Source organism: Arachis hypogaea, chromosome 4 (genome assembly GCF_003086295.3).
Source record: "Arachis hypogaea cultivar Tifrunner chromosome 4, arahy.Tifrunner.gnm2.J5K5, whole genome shotgun sequence".
NCBI lineage: Eukaryota > Viridiplantae > Streptophyta > Magnoliopsida > Fabales > Fabaceae > Arachis > Arachis hypogaea.
In genome coordinates this window covers 113,911,296-113,930,342 of record NC_092039.1, presented here as the reverse complement: position 1 = coordinate 113,930,342, position 19,047 = coordinate 113,911,296, and the positions used below count along the sequence as shown (strand labels likewise).

The 19,047-nt window shown below is 32.1% G+C and overlaps 1 protein-coding gene across 1 annotated transcript; it reads right to left on the bottom strand.

Moving 5' to 3' along the window:
- Nucleotides 1–5,691: 5,691 nt before the first annotated feature.
- LOC112795227 (BON1-associated protein 2) lies at nt 5,692–6,538 on the bottom strand. The gene is made up of 2 exons (XM_072234694.1): nt 6,067–6,538; nt 5,692–5,985 (listed from the first exon to the last, which is right to left on the bottom strand). Exons 1-2 carry the CDS (start codon nt 6,502–6,504, stop codon nt 5,863–5,865), a joined length of 561 nt encoding a protein of 186 aa, XP_072090795.1. The 5' UTR covers nt 6,505–6,538; the 3' UTR covers nt 5,692–5,862.
- Nucleotides 6,539–19,047: the final 12,509 nt, after the last annotated feature.

Here is a 19,047-nt window from a genome sequence, read left to right as displayed (position 1 = left end):
ATATTGATTTGGAATTAGTTTTTTTTTTTTTTTTTGGGACAGTGTCTGAAAGCTCTCCGAAAACAACAATACATAGCCAAACCCAGGCTCAAGAGAGCAGTAATACGACCAATGCAACCCTACACACTAGAGAACAAAACCAATTAAAAATGGTTTTGAGAGCTAGACCAAATCAGCCGATTTGATTGGGTAATTGAAATTCAGTTATTAAATTGATTTGGTTTAAGATAAAATTTGGTAATCAATAAATGGGTAAAAAAATCGGTAAACTTATCAAATTAGTTTGATTTTTATTAGTAGTTAATTGGTTTAAAATAATAAAATAAAAAATAAATTTTAAAAAATATATATATTGTATACACAAATATATATGTTATTACATCTAATTCAATAATTCAATTGCATCTTTAAACCGTTTGTAATTCGATTTTTAAAACCTTGAAAATAATATTAGAATTTGACATTTATTTTACATCAAATTTATTTTTGTAACATGTATATTTTGAAACAAAGAAAGCATTCCACTTAATTATTTATCTATGATGCACAGATATTGATATAGATACGAAGATATAATATAATACAGGATATGCGAATAGATACACAAATTTAAAATTTTTATAAGACATAGAGACACGTTATATAAAATATTTTTTAGAAAAATTATAATGATATTTTAGTATTTTATTGATATTAAAATATAAATTAATTTTTTAATTATTTTAGTGTCTTTTTTTCTAATTATATAAAATATTTAAAATATTTTTTGTTTTAATAATTAATAATATATACTATTTCTAAACTCATTTAAAAAATACATGTTAAGAATAAAGTTGGATATGCTGACACATGAGGGTATTTAAATGCGTTCAACTGTGTCCGGAGAAGAATTTTTTGTTTTATTAAAACACAGCTAGACATAGAAGACACATGTCAGACGAGTATCAATGAGCGTTGTGTTCAAAATGTATCTGACACGTTAATATAAGGATAAGTATTATTTTGGTCCCTAACGTTGAGGGTCAGAATCGAACCCGTCTCTGATGTAATTTTTTATTTAAAATCGTCCTTAACGTTTTATTTCGTATTAAAATTGTCTTTTTTAATAATTTTTTTATTTATTATTAGAATACCCTATTAATAAAAAAGTTATAAAATTTTAAAAAGAGAAAACGACGCGAGGGGGCAGGGGAGAAGGGAAAAGGGGAAAGAACGCGAGGGGGGAGAAAAGGGGAAGGGAGAAGGGCAAGGGGGGAAGGGGAATGGGGGACGGCGCCGGCAAAGTTTGAAGCTGCTGTCGCTGTCGCCGTCACGAGCCAGGGAGAGAGCTTCTGCTTCTGCACCGCCACATTCTCGCCGTTCCTCCTCGTCGGCTCGCCGCTGTTCCTTCCCGTTCCTGCTTCTGTTGCTTGCTTCGACTTCTGCTTCTTGCTTCGCCTTCTGTTCCTTGCTTTGGCCTCTACTTTTTATTTCTGCTTGAGCTTCTGCTTCTGCTTCTTCTGCTTATGTGGTTGCTTCTGTTTCTACTTTTAATTCTGATTTTGATTTGTTGTTTTTTGATTTTATTGTTGTTGTGTGTTGATTTGGTTGTTGAATTTGTGTTGATTTATTGATTTGTTGAATTTCTGATTCCTTGATTTGTTGAATTTGTGTTGATTTCATTGATGTTGTTATTCATAGTGGTGGAGGTAAAGATGCTGGTGGTAGTGGAGATAAAGGTGCTAGTGGAGGGTATTTTTGTTTAGAAAAAAATTAAAAGGACGATTTTAATACGAAATAAAATATTAAGGACGATTCTAAATAAAAAATTACATTAGGAACGATTTCGATTCTGACCTGGACCAAAACAATACTTATCCCTTAATATAACAAATAAAAAAAATCTCCGTGCTTTATATATTATTACCCTGGAATTAGTCAATATTATCCGATTATTTTAACAACTTTTCGAATCCTATTTTTTTTTCCAAATTATTTCAAAAGGTGGAAACTTCCATGAAAGCTAGGGCAGGTGTTTGTATTAGCTAGGTAGGGATTGTGATTCATGATTGCATGGATTTATTATTATTCCACACACCACATGAATTAATTAAGAACACTTTGGTGTTTGTGCTCATCACATAGCTGACGGATAAAGATTCACGTCATGTACCTTGTGTGTGCTGTCCTTGTGGAAAAATCGAGCACAATTCAATTTGTTAGATGTACTTTCTTGTCTGTCCCACCATTGGAAGAACCCAAAATAATTACATGAAAAAAAACGTTGGCTGAATAAAAAGTTCAAGTGTCAAAAAGTGTATATATTAATTCAAGGAGGAGATAGACATGCTTTACAAAAAGAATGTTACATATATCTTCCGTTTTTTATTTGACAAAATAAAGCTTTCATTAGCAAGTATATTGCTCAATTTTGGTTATATATGTATATATCTTTTCTTTATCATTCATCCTATCAACGATGAATTGGAAATGTCAGCCTTGCGTTGCAATATTATTTTTTCATGGAAGGGAAACCAAATAATTAAATCGCCTAAATCTTTTTTTATAGATTAATATAGATCTTAGTCTACGAGTTTGATAGTGATGCATTAATAATATAAACAAAAAGAATTATGATATCCTTTATATGCATAAATCATTTAAATAGTAGGTACGACGTACGAAGCCAATTATATATAATAAGGAAGCTTCTTACCACTGCAGTGATAATTAATTCAAACAGGCTATATATGTGAGGTGGCTAGCTTAGTTGCTGTGGCAATATATAACAGCTTTCACTAAATTTAATTTCTTTAGAAAACTTAAATTAATAAAAAAATATATAAATAAATTATATTTTTAACACGTCTTTTTTTTTAATAAGAGTTTTTTTATATTTATTTAAATTTTTACATAATTTTTTAATTTATTTTAAATAAATTCTATAATATTTATAATTTGATATTTAATTTTTGTTTAATTTATTTTTATAATAAATTTTAAATATTTAATAATTATTTATTTTTATATTTGAAATATTAATTTTTAATCTTTTTAGTAGGTTGTAAATATTTTTAGACACTGTAACAGCAATTATTACATACTTTTGTCTTATGTTAAATTTTTTTAGGTCTAACAAAGATTGAATTTTAAATTTTTTGGTTATAGAAATTTTGAATCATATTATAACACTATTTTTTAAAAATTTAAATTGATAAAAAGAGGTATATAAATGATTATATTTTTCATTCTAATTAAGATAAAATTTTGTTTAATTTCATAAGAAAGAAAAGAAAAAAAAAGGACGACTTTGACCGTGTATATAGTATCCTAACTCTATCATATAAAGCTAAATAAAATAAGGATAGGCTGGATAAAGGTAATTAAAAAAAGCATAAGGAGTCAATTATACCATTAACTAATTCAAACAATTTTTTAAAATATAGAATTTTGAATTTTTGAGAAATAAAATTATGAATAATTAGGATTAGTTCTACAAAATTAGAATCCTTCTCTGTGAACGTGAACACATATAATTTTGTGAGCGTGTAGCGCTCTCTCATGTTGTCGGTCCGTCGAAAACAATCGTTCGTCGTGCTAATGCTGTGTCCTCCACCAAAATTCTTTTGTGTGTTGTGCCGAGCCGACCTGCTTCGAATTCTCATTACTGAGAGTGGGGTGTTTGGATCTTTGACATCAAACTCTGCTTGGCGGGAGTCCCCACTATTTATGTTGATTTCTCATTGCTGTGACGCACAGTTCTCCGTGCAACGTATCCTTGTGCGCGCGCGATCGGTCCCTCCCCGTGGAGCTCCTCCTATGTCGTCGTCGTCATGGAGCTCTTCTTTTTGAATTATTTTTTTTTTAGTTTTAAATTTTTTTTTTAAATTTTGGATCTTCTTTATCATTTTAGATGATTTTTTTTCTAATTTTAGATATTTTTTTCTTAAGTTTCATATGTTTTTTTCTTTGTGTTTTGAATGTTTCTTTTTTTTGGGTTTTAAATGAGTTTTTAATAATTTTAGATGGTTTTTTTAGTTTTCGAATGTTTTTTTATTAAAAATTAAAAAAATGGATATCTCGTTCTTTTTAGACTTTGGAATCTTTTGTTACATTTCGTATGTTTCTTTTTATTAAAAAATCTTAAAATAATTTTAAAAGTTTTAAAATGAATTTTAAAAGTTTTAAAATGTGTACTGTTGTTATTTTTCAAATTTATTATGCGTAATAGTGAAAAATGAAAATAGAGTTAGATTTAAGTAAGGTGAATTTTTTTGTGTGTTATTGAATCTTTTGTTGTGGTCCACGTTATAGTTAGTTATAGTTAGTTATAGTTAACTGGTACCTTAATTTGTTATCTAGTAAAATTGTTAAACATTATAGAATTAGGAGGCAAATACAAAATTGGTACCCGAAAGATTCTGTTGTTAACAAAATGATATCTGACTTTTGTTATTGACAAAATGATCCCCAAAAAATTTTAAAAATTGACAAAAATACCCAAACATAAAAACATGACGTCACATTGAACAGAAAATGCTGATCTGACAATCGGAAGAGTTTCAGTGATGGCGGCAAAGAACTCCATTGGCGTTTCCGACGAGGAGAGAGCTTGCAGCTGTGATTATAACCAACTTTACCCCTCTCACTCTATCTCCAATTCTCAATCCCTCAACTAAACACCCCCAACCCTAAACCCTAATCTCTTCCCTTACCTCCTTTGCATCCTCTTCTTCCCACAAGCTTGATTCACTTCACCAACTCACTAGACTCGCCAAGTGCTGCTCACTCTTCGCCGTTACTCTCCTAGGTCAAGTCCCACGACCACAATTCCCTTCATGCTCTTTCTTTGCTTCTCAATCTTAGCCTCAACGATTACAATAAGATTGGATTCGTTGCTAAAAGAGTCATTACTCGTCTCGTTGTCATCGTCTCTGGCACCGCTGTTAAAAATCCATTCTCGGACTGTCGCGCCCTTGTAAGAGACGAAAAGGACAGAGAGAAGAAGGAAGCTGCAATGACCCTCTATGCTCTCTGCTAGTTGTTGAGGTTGTTGGAGCTTTTGCAACGTGGAAGGAAGGGAGAGAGTAGATGGAGAGATTCTATGAATGCATTTAGATTTTTAGTTGGGTTCTGAGGAATGGACGAGGTGCAGAAATGTCATTGTTGCAGCTGCAAGCTCCTCTCCTCGCTAGAAACACCATTGGAGTTCTCTACCACCATCATTGAAGCTCTTTCAAATGTCAGATCAGCATTTTTCGTATAATGTGACGTCATGTTTTTATGTTTGGGAGTTTTTCTCAAATTTTAAAATTTTTTGAAGATCATTTTATTAAGGAAAAATATAGGGTACCAATATATTATCTACCAACTTATTACCAATAATAATTAATTATTATATTTTAAACACATGTATAAGGAGACATATCAAGAAAATACATCTATAAAGACATTTTTATTAGACACTGTCATAAAAAAGACATTTTTATTAGATATATCCAGAAAGACACCTCCATTAAATACAATCATAAACAAAAGTTGGTAGAAGTTGACAAAAATATTGTTGGTAACGTAACAAAATTGATTTATTAATAACAAATATTAAATACCATTTTGTCAGTGTCAGAATTTTTCGAATATATTCAATATTTACCTCTAGAACTAGATGCGAAAGCTAAACTAACGAAAAACAAATTGATCAATAACTAATTTATCGCGGATAATAAGTGAATGTACATATAATATGATATTTAAACTCTTAATATTTGTTTGGGGAGACGAGCAAACAGATTAGGACAAACTTTACCAAGTTGGTTTAACTTCGTAATATCTAATAATATAGTACCAGTTACATGAAAAACTAAATTAAATTACATTATATGATTATATGTTGTTCAATCTAATATTTGTAGGGTAGCGATGATTACCCCAGAAAAGTGGAACCCCAGTTACAGGCTCTTCATTTTCACGCATTGGCACTTGTTCCGTTCTCTTTGCTGCTTCCAACTGCATCGTCATCATCGAAGAGCATGAATAAGATGAAGATGAAGAAGAAGAAGAAGCAGACTGTGATGGTCTCACCCTCACCGAGAAATCAATGATCCCGTTTCTGTCACCCTTCTTATCCCAAAGCCTATAACTCAAAAACTGTGCTCCAAATAACTCAGACACCGGAACGTGAGCCATTGCCACGCTTCCAGAACTGTAACCCAACCATTTCTTGCGCCGAACCTCAATGCTAATGAACCTGCAGGTGGCGGGTTCAACCTCCATTGAGAACTTCTCGTTCCATGAAGGGTAGTGTTTTGTGGAAGAACACTGTGCGTGAACAACTACGTAAGCAGCGTCGTTGTTGTTGTTGTTGTTTCTTCGTAATTGTTTCCCTTTCACGATCAGATTCTCTGCGTTCAAGATGGTTAATTCAATGGGGATGAGAGAGCTTGTTCTTGATTCCATATGCAGAGAATAATAATTAAAATGATGTTTGGATTGTGAGGGAGATTTTATGGATTGGAAAGTTTGCATCAAATTAAAGGTAGAAAAGGAGGAAGAGACGTGCCCGGATTGAAATTCCTTATAGTCCTTCATACTCTATCTTTCTACTTATATATAAGTCCTCCTCATATTACTATAAAAAATAAGGTAGATAGTCTGAATGAAGATTTTATAATTGTATTTATGTAAAATTTTTTTAACTTTTAGATGATAAATTATAGGATCAAATTTTGATATGTTATAAAAGTATTATTTTTATTTAAAAATGTGGCCAAATAAATAAAGAGAAAGTATAGAGAGTTAATGGAGTATATGTATAATGTGTACAATAAGATTTATGGATGTTCAATTCAGTAGGATATCAGATGTTTATTCTCCTTAGTATCCAGATGATTATTCTGGATAGTATAGGTGTATTATGTTTGATAAATTAGTAGTATTTTACTCTTAATGTTTATTTTTTAACTCATATTAGACCAAATAAACAGTTTATTATACACATTGTACAGATATTTCATTAGCTCTCTAGCGGAATTCATAAATAAATAACATTTTTATACGAAATATTTTCATAAAAAATATTTTTGACATTTTTATTTGAATAACTCCCAAAAAATAATATATAAATAATATGAATTTAGCTAACATATCACACATTAAAATTTATTAATTAAAACATTTATAAAAAATACAAAATTAAAATCAACTATATATGTTAGGTATACAATAAAAAAATAAAATATACTAAAATCAGTTATCGAATAAAATATATATTAAAATATAAAATATAGATTAAATGAGTTAAATATATATTGATGACAAATTTTAATAGTTTATTTTAGTGTGTAAATAAATAAATAATATATATATATATATATATATATTTAAAAATTAAAGATAGGATAAGTTAAAAAAATATCATTATTTCATTTAACTAAATTTAATTACTTCATGGCTATTATTGTCATAATCACATATCCAATCATGATTATGATTAAGTGGTTCCTTAGCTTTTGTCATATGATATATACTAGATCGGTAATACTAAAAAAATTAATTTAAAGTTATTTTATTTTATTTAATTTATATTAATATTTATAATGATATACTATTTATTAATTTTAATATTATATAATTATTTTAGTAATAATTAAAAAAATATAGAATAAAAGAAGTGAATGTAAAATAACTTTAAATTATTTTAGATTATTTTCATATTATCTCCTAAATATTTTTTACTTGTAAATTCATAATTAGTTTTATCAATTGTTTAGCTATAGAAAGATAATTTTTATATACCAATTCACCATTTACCTTATTATTTTTAAATTTTTACCCTAACTCTAAGGCCTCCGCCCTCAAGTGCTTATGCTCCGCTGTCATCAGTAACACTGCTCTACATAAAATGACAGAACCACGGAGTTGAGAAACGAATTTTCATATCTAATTTCATACAAATGATTAATTATTAATGTTGACATTGACTTCGAACAAGGAAAACAAAAAAAACAAAAAAACAAAACAAAAAACTTCTTGTCATTAACTCATTATTGACTGCGTCAATATGTATAGTGAACATTTAGATGATTATGACATTAAGTCACGAATCCAACTAAGGCACTAACGTCATATATACTGAAAAAATAAATAAATAAATAACAACTATAAATATATACCAAAATTAATTATAAATATAAAATATATATTAAAATTAAATTAAATAATACATATATTTATATACAAATATACAACATATCATTAGTTCTAATAATTAATTTTAATATACAAAAAATACTTTCGAATAACAAATGTTTATTTGGTGGCTGGCTGGACATAGGAGAATTATCGTTTCTCTCTTTTGCTCGACCATACGTTTCTCTCCCATGACATAATTTATCATATTCTTTTTTTTTTCCTTTTGTTCCACCTATTTGTTTTGGGAGTACAAGTGGAGTGAATAATAATCAAAACCCATAACAATATTTTGAGTATTTTCGAGACTATAATGTAGGTTCTACTTCGAATGCTGCTAATTCGATGGCAATATATCGACAACAAGTAGAGGAAAGTCATCATGACTTAGTCAATTTATTGACTCAACAAATAACCACAATTCTTACCTCTACGATGGCTAATCACGAATCAAAATTCGAACGCCTTGTTAGACAAGTCGAACGTATTGCTCGAATCATAGATTATGAGGAAGGTGAAGGGCATAATGCTAGGAAAAATAATGAAGGACTCGAAAATATTTTTCAAAATGAAAATAATGTTCTTAATCAAGAAAATCCTTATGTAGTTTCCCAAAGTCAAAATGCTGATGACATACTAGCCATATTACGTGCTAATCATGGTGAAGAACGTTATCAAGTCACTAGAATTATGGAGGAAGTACTTAATCGAGTTGGCCTGAATGTTTATGAACCGGCCACACTTTGTGTCTGCTTTTCTCAAGTTGTTCAAATGGCCGAAGTGCCAAGAGGGGTAAAAAATCCAAAGATAGTCACAAAGTTTGCTGGAGAAGTTGGAAAATCAACCACTGAACATATTGCTCGATATTTAATCGAGATTGGGAACTTAGCCAATGATGAAAATTTGAAAATGAAGTTTTTTCCTTCTTCATTAACGAAGAATGCATTTACTTGATGTTCAAATCTTAGACCAAATTAGATAATAACATGGAATCAGTTGGAAACCGCTTTTCACGCTCAGTTTTATCGACGGAAAATGAATGTGGCAGTTACTGATCTAGTGGCTTTGAAACGTGAAGACGGTGAAACCATTGATGATTATCTAATACGTTTCAAAAATGCTAGAAGTAGATGCTATGTATCATTACGTGAGAGTGAGATAGTGAAAATAGCAACCATGTGGCTAGGGTTTTATATGCGCAGAAAGCTGCTTAATGTGCATATCCCTGATTTAGCCCATTTGGCTGAAAAGTTTCGTCAAGTCGAACTCATGAAAAAAGAGAAAGAGAAGTATAGGAGTGAGCAAAGATCGAGGAGTAAACCTTTTACTCGAAAAGAGAAGGTCGCTTATGTGACCATGGAGTCCTCAGAGGAGGAACTTGATTTCGAAACAGAAGTCGATTTAGCCGAACTTAAGAAAGGCCCTCCATATGTTTGTTCTTTACTGAAAAAGCTTTCTAGTAATGAAAATTCAAATGATTCAAAACTAAAAAGTGAAAAGAAGTATAGTTTTAATATTTCGAAATCTGATGAGATTTTTGATGTGTTGCTTAAAGATAAATAATTAATTTTGCCTAAGGGTAGAACTTTACTTTCGGTGAAAGATTTGAAAGGAAAACCTTATTGTAAGTTTCACCAAGCAACAAGTCATTCGACTAATAGCTGTGTTCGTTTCAGGGACTTAATTCAAGAGGCAATAATGGAAGGACGGTTGAAATTCAATGATGGCAAGAAAGAAATGAAGGTTGATGTTGATCCCTTTGATGCTAAAGCTAGCTTTGTTGAGCCATGATTTGGAGTGAACATGGTTGGCATGCCTTATGACTTTGATGTGGCTCTAGATGACTTTGAGTCACAAGTGAGATCTGTGTATCCCAGAGCAGGGGATGGTTTGCTGGATTTTCTGGTTCAGCAAAAGATCAAAGACCGGGATGTTTCTCTGTGTCCACGGTGCAATGCTGTCTTTGATGCCGAAGCAGCTGCAATCTTCGAGAAAGAGAGATGAAGAAAGAATTGGCTCATAGAGAAGAGCAGGCGAGCCAAAGGCAACCAATTCGGGGTGTAGAGGGTCAGACTTTGAAGACCCCTCAGCCAAGTGTGACCACACCTTTAAGCCGATCTCAGGCAATAGGTGCACAATGGATTTGGAACTGCCAGGAGTTCTAGAAACGGGATCACTTGTACCGACGCAATTCACAATGGGGACATCGAGGACCTCCTCGAAACCAATACCCCTATTATTGTGGTCGGGCTAGAGGATATTCTAGAGGCAGAGGGGAAAAAAGAAACTTTAATCAGAGTAAAAAACCTCAGTCAGAGGTAAGCAAAGAAGTAAGCAAGGGGGCAACGCCTTCTATACACTCTCGAATAGTTTTTCCGTCTGATGGAGAAACTTATCCGAAAGAAATTCCATCTCCTACAAAGATGGAAAAAAGGCAAGACAATAGCCCAATCCTCATGAGTCGATAAAAACAAAGAGGTCGATGGTGATGAAGAGTATTTTGACGAAGGGGATGATGACATGATCGAAACAATTTCGATCATTCCAACAGAGTATCTGGGTGAGTATGAAGGGGACCCAGAGGAAGATTATGATATGGAGGATGAAGAAACTTTTTCCTTCATTCGAATTGAGGATGAGCCAGGGTATTTTCTTCGACCAACTAAAAAACAAATGTCTTATCTCTGCCCACTTCATATTACTACCATTTTGAATAGGTTCAAGATAAACAAAGTCTTGATTGATGGTGGATCAGCAATCAATCTTCTGCCTGAGAGGATGTTAAGGAAAGTAGAAAAACATCCTGATGATTTGTTTCCCACAAATATTGTTGTGACGGACTTCAGTGGAACTTCTACACTAGCAAAAGGACTGGTTACTCTGACTGTGAAGGTCGGATCATCAGAAACAAGAAGGTTACGTGCTCATCATCTGTAACATCAGTGGCTTCTTCACCCATATTTTGGGCAATGAAATCACTATAAGAATTGGTTAGGCTAACATTGTATTGGCGCTCAGGTTGCATGTCAGGAGTACAATCAGGAGAACTTACAGAAACCCCGTGATAGCAGCTATGTCTAAAAGAGATTTTCCGATCATTCCACAAGGGAGGTTGAAATTGTTGGTTGTCCTGTTCCAGAAACAGGTCACAGCGCCAATCATCCAAGGAAGTGTTGCAGGTGAGAAATGGGAAAGTCTTAGTAGTTCTTGTATTCCTAAAGCCCCACAGTCAGCATTTTTTGTGGGTTCAAGACGTTGGTACTAGGCCGTGAAGTCGAACCCTCGAGGATTAATCTTTGGATTATTCCTGAAGGGTTTCTAGTTAATGAAATAGGAGATGTTGAAAGTCTGGTTGATCAACAGATCTTTCCCCTCAACACTAGGAAAGAAAAGAAGTCTCTTGTTTGCCTTTTCTAGGGATTTAACTGGCCGTAGGAAACAATGAGTATCTGCACCCACTGTAAAAAGGATCAAGATTCTAGTACCCTTAATTTGAAGTTGAGGATCGTCAATGACTTCATCATTGACTTGATTTAGAATACGAAGGATTGGTGGAGTTGGTGGTGCTACTGCAGGGCCTTTACCTTTGTCTTGGGCAACAACATGAGAGGAGGAACCAGCCATTGTTGAACAGAGAAAAGGAAACAAAAGATTGAAAATTTTGTAAGGAGGTCTGATATAAGGGGGATTCAGAGAGCAATGAGTTCAGAAAGATTTGAACAAAGGTGAGATTGATGAATTTAAAGTGTTACTGTAGCCGTTACTGTAGAAGGAATGCGAATAGAGATAACTTCACAAGGAAGATAAAGTGGTAGAGAGAGAAAGCACAAGTCTCGGAGACATGCCAAGTGGGTCAATATTAATGGAGAGTTAAAAATGGTAATTATTACTTATTCACGAGTTTGAGATTTAAATTTGGATTAAGTGTTTCATCTTCTGATAGTGCTATCGAATGCAAACACATTAATCCAAGGGGGCAATTTGTTGATCGAAAAATATTTTTGATAAAGAAAAGTTGTTTCAGAGAAAGGTAGAGACAGTTTTCGAAAAGGTGCATGCGCAAGCGTGGAGCTGGAGGTAATCAACGCGGATTCGATTACGTTTGATTTATCAAAATTGAATAGGTCTGATCGAATAGCATATTCAAGACAGGTAATCGAACAAGATATTCAAATGAATGGATCAAACAGTTATGGTAGTGGAGAAGTTAAAGGCCCTATCACGCGAGGAAATCATGGGAAACGTTCTTAAACCAAGCGGCGGGAACAATTACCAAGGAGAATGCATTCAAAGTTGTGATCTTGTAATTAATTGTCAGTTACCTAAAATAGATTATAAATACTAGGAAGTTTTAGGGAATAAGGGTTGGAACTTTGAACTCAGAAAAATACTCAAGCACACTCATATCCGAGAAAATTCTTGAGTCTGCAATTGAGTTAACTTTTCTGTAGAGTCCCTTCCATGTTTTCATTCTTTTAATTTACCGTCCTGTAAACTTTATTCTTCAAGCAAATTTATCTTTTAAGCATCTTTTATCTTCTTTGTCTGATTTATTTATTTCTGCATCTTCAAATTTCCTTGTCAAAACCCTTTGGCCTAGTCGAAGGCATTCTGCTGCTTTCTTTCAATTTCAATGCAAACCTTTCTACTTTCAATACATTTTCTCTTTGAAAACTTTTATTTTATTGATTTTCAAATTTTCTTTTATCTCTATTTTGAATACCCATCTAATCGAAGACATTTTGGTGCACTTTTAAAAAACTGGTACCTACAAAGAGGAGTAGATTTCGCTCCCAAACCACTAGATATCGAACCACCATTGATTTGTTAAAAATCGACAAAACATAAGTCATTGAAAATTTAAAAATACATTTAAGTTCATGACCTTTTTAGAATCTGAACATATCAGATTTCTAAGTCTAATTTGTCAAATTTTAAAAACTCTCTTATCCGTATCAACTAGGTCAGTACAACGGGAGTCACGTTTGATTTTTTTGTTGAATCTGACAGACTAGGGCTGAGCACGGGTAGTGGGTACCCGATTACCCGTCCGAACTCGAACCGAACCAATTAAATTGGTTCTGGAACCAACGGGTAATTAGGTCCAACCCGAACCAAACCGATGGCTTTTATTAGTAATAATTGGTTCGGGTATCGGCTCTGGGGGTGTGAAACCTGAACCAATCCGCGAACCCGATCATATATTAATTAAATAAAAAAATTAAAAATATATATTGCTTTTCTATTAGACAATGATTATTCACTATTAATATGTTTGGATTTTAATAAGTTTAGTTTTAATGTATTTGGTGTTTAACATGTTTGGATTATTTCTATTAATGTTACATGTTTATTGTACTTGTTGAATTTTTAAGATAAAAATTTGGTTTTTTTTAATGAATTTCAAAGTCATCTAGTACCCAATTACCCGAATCGAACCAATCCGTTCTTAATCAGTTTGGTTTGGTTTGGATACATGTACAAAAAATCATAAATCCGAACCAATCCGTTCTTAATCAGTTTGGTTTGGTTTGATTTGGTTTGGTTCGATTCTAATTTTATCATAAATTCGAACCAAACCGACCCGTGCTCACCCCTATGACAAATCCAAGTGAATGTGAATGATCAATATGTCTAAATTTTAAAAAATCAAGAACTTAAATGTATTTTTAAATTTTCGAAGACTTAAATATATACAAATCAAAAGGTCAAAGATCTATTTATTTTTTGATGGTGCTTAATAAATTTATGTCTAATTTATCCATTAAGAAAGTAGTTGGTTTGAATTAATATAGTTAGTTAGTTCATAAAGCTATTACACTAACCGAAGTTAGTAAGACTTAATTTTACTGTTATAGAGCGCAGTTAGTTGTAAATCTTGATGACTTGAGTCTTAGTTACCACACTGTTATAAATAGACTTCTCTTAGCAAATATAATTAACACAATATAATCATTCTCATCAATAATATTTTTTTTTTCACATTTGTTTCGTTTTTCTGTAACTGTAAGATTCATTCATTACCTAAAAGATAAGAGGAAAATAAGTAAACTCCACTTTTGTTTATTTGACTATAAAAATTAGATTTTTGCACTTAATTAATGATAAAGTTAACATAACATATTTTGAGAGTATTTTTTGATTTATTTTTTTAATTCATTAAATATAATTCATTACGATAGATTAATTATATCAACTAATTGATTTAATTAGATATTTAAATATCATACAATTTATAATTATGTATATCAATTGATTGAATATAATTGTTAGAATATAATTAGAATCAATTAGCATTATTCAACCTATAGTTTCACCGAATTTTTAATTAGGTTCCTATACTTTTTTTCTTTTCAATTAGATTCCTATACGTAAATATTTTTTTCAATTAAGTCCTATTAACGTTAAACATTAAAAAAATGTTACTACATTATGAAATTACTTGTATACCCCTATCTTCCACCTTCTTCATCACCTTTTCCTTATTTACCATTACTTGTATAATCCCAACCTTCACATTCACAGGTTGTTTGTAGTAGTCTCAACTGTGAAATTTGAGTAGTTAAGATTAAAGCTAGTTTTAAATCAATCAAAAGGTACTCGGCCATGAAAATAGGTCATGTGACAATGTCCAGAAAATTCCAATTAAGATTCCTACACAAAAAATTAAAAATAAAAAATGAAGAACTTATGCAGATAACACAATTAAGCATATTGACAAGTATGACAACAGAAAAAATTCAAATTACATATACCTCAGACAATCAGATGCAAATTGAATACCCTCGTTGGAAAGGTATTCCAAATGTTTTTTCAGAGTTTCCAAAATAGAAACATGAATGCTATCAAATAATATACTTGGGGTTTTGGACTTCAAAGCAGCTATAAGATCCTCCAACTCAAATGGACTCAAAAATAATAAAGTACTGAATGACCTTAAACAAGCATAAATAAAAAAGACTTCAAGAACAGGAACATCATCTGAATTTAAATTTTCGGAAGAAGAGGGTAATTGCAACTTTGCCTGAAAAATTTTGAACTGTTCATGACCAGATATTACAATTACAGGAACATCCTCTGGTGTGGAATCTTTGAAAACCTCATTCAAATCACTACGAACATCATCAACTTCCATAGATCTCTGATTAAGATTTGTCATGTCTCCTTGGAGCTGACCCATCTTACCCGATATGACATTTGCCTCATAAATACCATTTCCATTGGCAACATTGATGCAGGTTTCCTTGACATCTTCACACACCTCGACATTCAAATCAAAATTACATTCCCGCTGCAGCTTCCCGCCGCCCAAAGATCCCCCATTCATGCTGATTTAGGAACCAACCTATCTGAATCACCCAAAATCAGTTGAAGAAGACGACGACATCCATAGCGGAAGAATCGCCCAATGTGACGACGGCGCGCGATGCACAGCCAGAAACGGCACTGAGGGTCGCACCATCGTGAAGGGGAAGGTGAAGACGAAGGTGCACAAGATGGCTGGGGTGTATGGCGATAGCAAGGGGAGAGAGAGAGGCACCCAGCCGCCCTCACAACGGCTGTTCCTTCATCTTCGTCACTGAACCACTGCCGGCTTCATACTCACCGCCACCTTCGCTGGTCCACCGTTTGTATACGCTTTTCATAAATTTTCTTTTTTCGGTTCATTTTATTCAGATGCGAAGGGAGTGAGAGCAGGGATGAGAGAGCAAGAGGTGAGAGCGGGTTCAAAGAGGGAGGGTATGGAGTTTCTGAATCTAAAAAAATAAAGGATATTTTTGGAATTCAAAAAATATTGAGGTAGTTTAAATTAGGTTTTTTATTTTTAATTTTAAAATATTCTTTTTTTTAAAGAATATTCTGTTATTTTAAACTTTTTTATAGACGGTAAGAATTTAATTAAAAAAATTAAATAGTATAAGGACTCTAAAAAAAAGTATAGGGATCTAATTAAAAATTTGGTGAAACTATAAGGACTTGTAGAGTAATTAAATCTATAAAATATTACGTCTTTATTATTTCGATTCTCTTATCACCTATAAATATCCTTCTATATTGTATCATTATGCACAACTTGAATACTCATAAACCTTTTTTCTATTGCTCTCTCTCTCCTCTTTCTAACATGGTATCAGTCCCATGGTATCCTCCTTGAAAATGATAAGTTGATTTTCTTCTGGTGAAATTACCGTACTTTTTATACTTTTCTTCTGTGCCTTTTTTTTTCTTCTCTTTTGTCAATGCTTTGATACTTTTCTGACCTCACCAATTAGCTCATCTACTACTTACTTATTCTCATATGGAGAAACCATATGTTTTTCGTCACCTTCTGATAGTTTGTCATCTCTTTGCACTTTGTCACTTTTCAGCAGTTTTACGGTAGTTTGCCATCTTTTCAGTAGTTTTTCAGCAATTGGCCACTCTTGTAGCAGTTTCTTCTGCGTTCTCTTCCGCTAGTTCCGTCTGCGTTTTCTTCTAGTAGCTCCGTCTGTACTTCCTTCCAGTAGTTCCATCTATGTTTCCTTGTGGCAGTTTCGTATGCGCTTCCTTCTGGTAGTTTCGTCTGCAGTTTCGTCTATGCTTCTTTTTGACAGTTCTATCTGCCCTTTTTTCAGGTAGTTTCGTCAGGCAGTTCTATCAATTTATGCATTTTTTATTTAGTTGTTTCAAATAAGTTTCAAACTCAAGTGACAAGTTGTCACTTTGAGGGGAGATATTAGAGTATAATTAGCATCAATTAGATCAATTAGTATTATTTTACATATCTAAATATTTATTATAAGATATTACGTATTTATTATTTTGATTCTCTTAGCACCTATAAATACCCTTTTATATTGTATCATTCTACACAACTTGAAAAAATCTAAAGCTAAACCACAAAAATATATTTATAGATATTTTACCTTTTTAACTAAAAATATTAATATTTTTTTGCCATATTTGTTGAAATCCTAAGTTAAATATGAATATTTATTTTTGAAATAGAATAAATATATTTTTATTTTTTGCATCTAAAAATAATATTATATCAATGTTAGAATTATTTAGATGGATAAATAATAGTGAATATAGACTTATTTAGAATGGATATAACTAAGTACATCTTTTTTATTGAAAATACGAGTTTAAAAATATTATATTCAATTCTCAATAGTCAACCTCTTATTGAACCATTATATGTTGAAAAGATTTTTGAAAAAATGAAATAATTTTAGGTATATAATTTTTTGTAAAAATTTAATTAATTCAAAATATTTATTGTCGTTGACTAGAAAAGTAAATTAAAATGACAATTCAATATTTCTATACTCTTAAAATATTATTTATTTATTTTTCTAGCATTCTTTATCATCCAATTATCACATTAATATAATTTAATTCAATAAAATTATTTATCATCGTTTGATTGAATAAAAATTCTATTTTATCTGAAAATTTTAAAATTTTTCAACCTCAAGATCATCCATGTTAAATCATTAAAAAATATAACTGAGAGCGCAGAAACGTCCCTTCATTCGAGAGCATGATTGAGATCAAAGAGCTTGACTCTTGTGGTTCTTTGATCTTCGTCAACCAAAACCTTCTGTATCCCGGATACGGCTGAATTACAACTCCACTGTGGGAAAAGAGCTACGGAGGCGAGTTTGATGTATTGGAGACCGAAATCCTAAAGTCATTATTTATATTTGAATGTGACACTCATTAAATTCTAAAACTCAAATAAAATAGTATCCACGGTTTTAACCTCATCTATCCAAATCAAAAGTAATAATAACTTACTTAATTCAATATTTATAACAATAAATGAGATCACCGTTATATAAGTCATTTAATGTGAAATTACTTAGTTTGCGATTATAATTAATATATGTATTATCTATAAATATATTAAGAAATAATAATTTTCTAACAATCTTCCACTTGGGCTATACATATATATTTTCTTGAGATAATCACATCTTATAAATTTTATGCGCACATCTAAATGTTATTTCCCTAATTACTTTAATAATCCGGTCTCTCTCATATATTAGTTATGAAAATCGCAGCTTTCATCACATTAGTGTCGCAACGAAACCACGATTATCGCCATATTAAAATACTCAACCATATAGATCAAATTTGGATGAGAAAATTCAGAAATTATATGAAAAAATGATCTCATGAATGCCTATTTTTAACTGGTCTAACTTGAATAAAAAATTCTATTTTATTCAGTGACAGACTCAGATAAAACTGCAACGGCAATGTCCGGACTCATAGTGACGACGACTAAGTGATTAGTCTGTGGAAGAAGAGAAGAACTTAATAGACTCACAATATAAGAGAGAGGGGGAGATTTCACCTAGAGAAAAGAAACTCGGCAGGAGAGAGGTGGCGTCGGGCTCAACAGCGACAGTAATGTGATAAGTAGCGATGGCGACATGAGCTGTGAAAGAAGATAAGAGCTGTGAAAGGATAGGCGGCGATGGGCTAAGTAACGATGATGATGAGAGCTATGAGGTTTTTTGTGAAGAAGTCAAGAAGAAGAAGACTTTAGGTGAGGACGACTGGGTTTTTCTTGCATGGCTATAGAGTATAGACTGAAGCTGTGTATAATTGAATCTGTGATATGAGACAAATCCTAATTCTTAAAAAGAGTTTATATGTATATATCCGGGATGAATACACCCTAAACCCGACCATGCCCTGTCCTAAGCAAAATTTGCCTCGACTCGAGTCAAGTTATTACCCTCCCCAATTGGGAATGGATGGGTCGGGTACCTGCATGTTTGAGTACTCCTGTCAAGTCTAATCACATATTTTGATGCTCCATTTATTAAGAGTTTACTGCTAGCCAATGGATTACTACATACACAAGATAAAATTCTAACTCCT

Coding starts and splice junctions, on each gene's coding strand:
- LOC112795227 (XM_072234694.1), bottom strand. CDS start 6,504: ATGCAAACTTTCCAATCCATAAAATCTCCCTCACAATCCAAACATCAT. Junction 5,986..6,066: donor ACGGGATCATTGATTTCTCG/GTGAGGGTGAGA, acceptor ATGACGATGCAG/TTGGAAGCAGCAAAGAGAAC.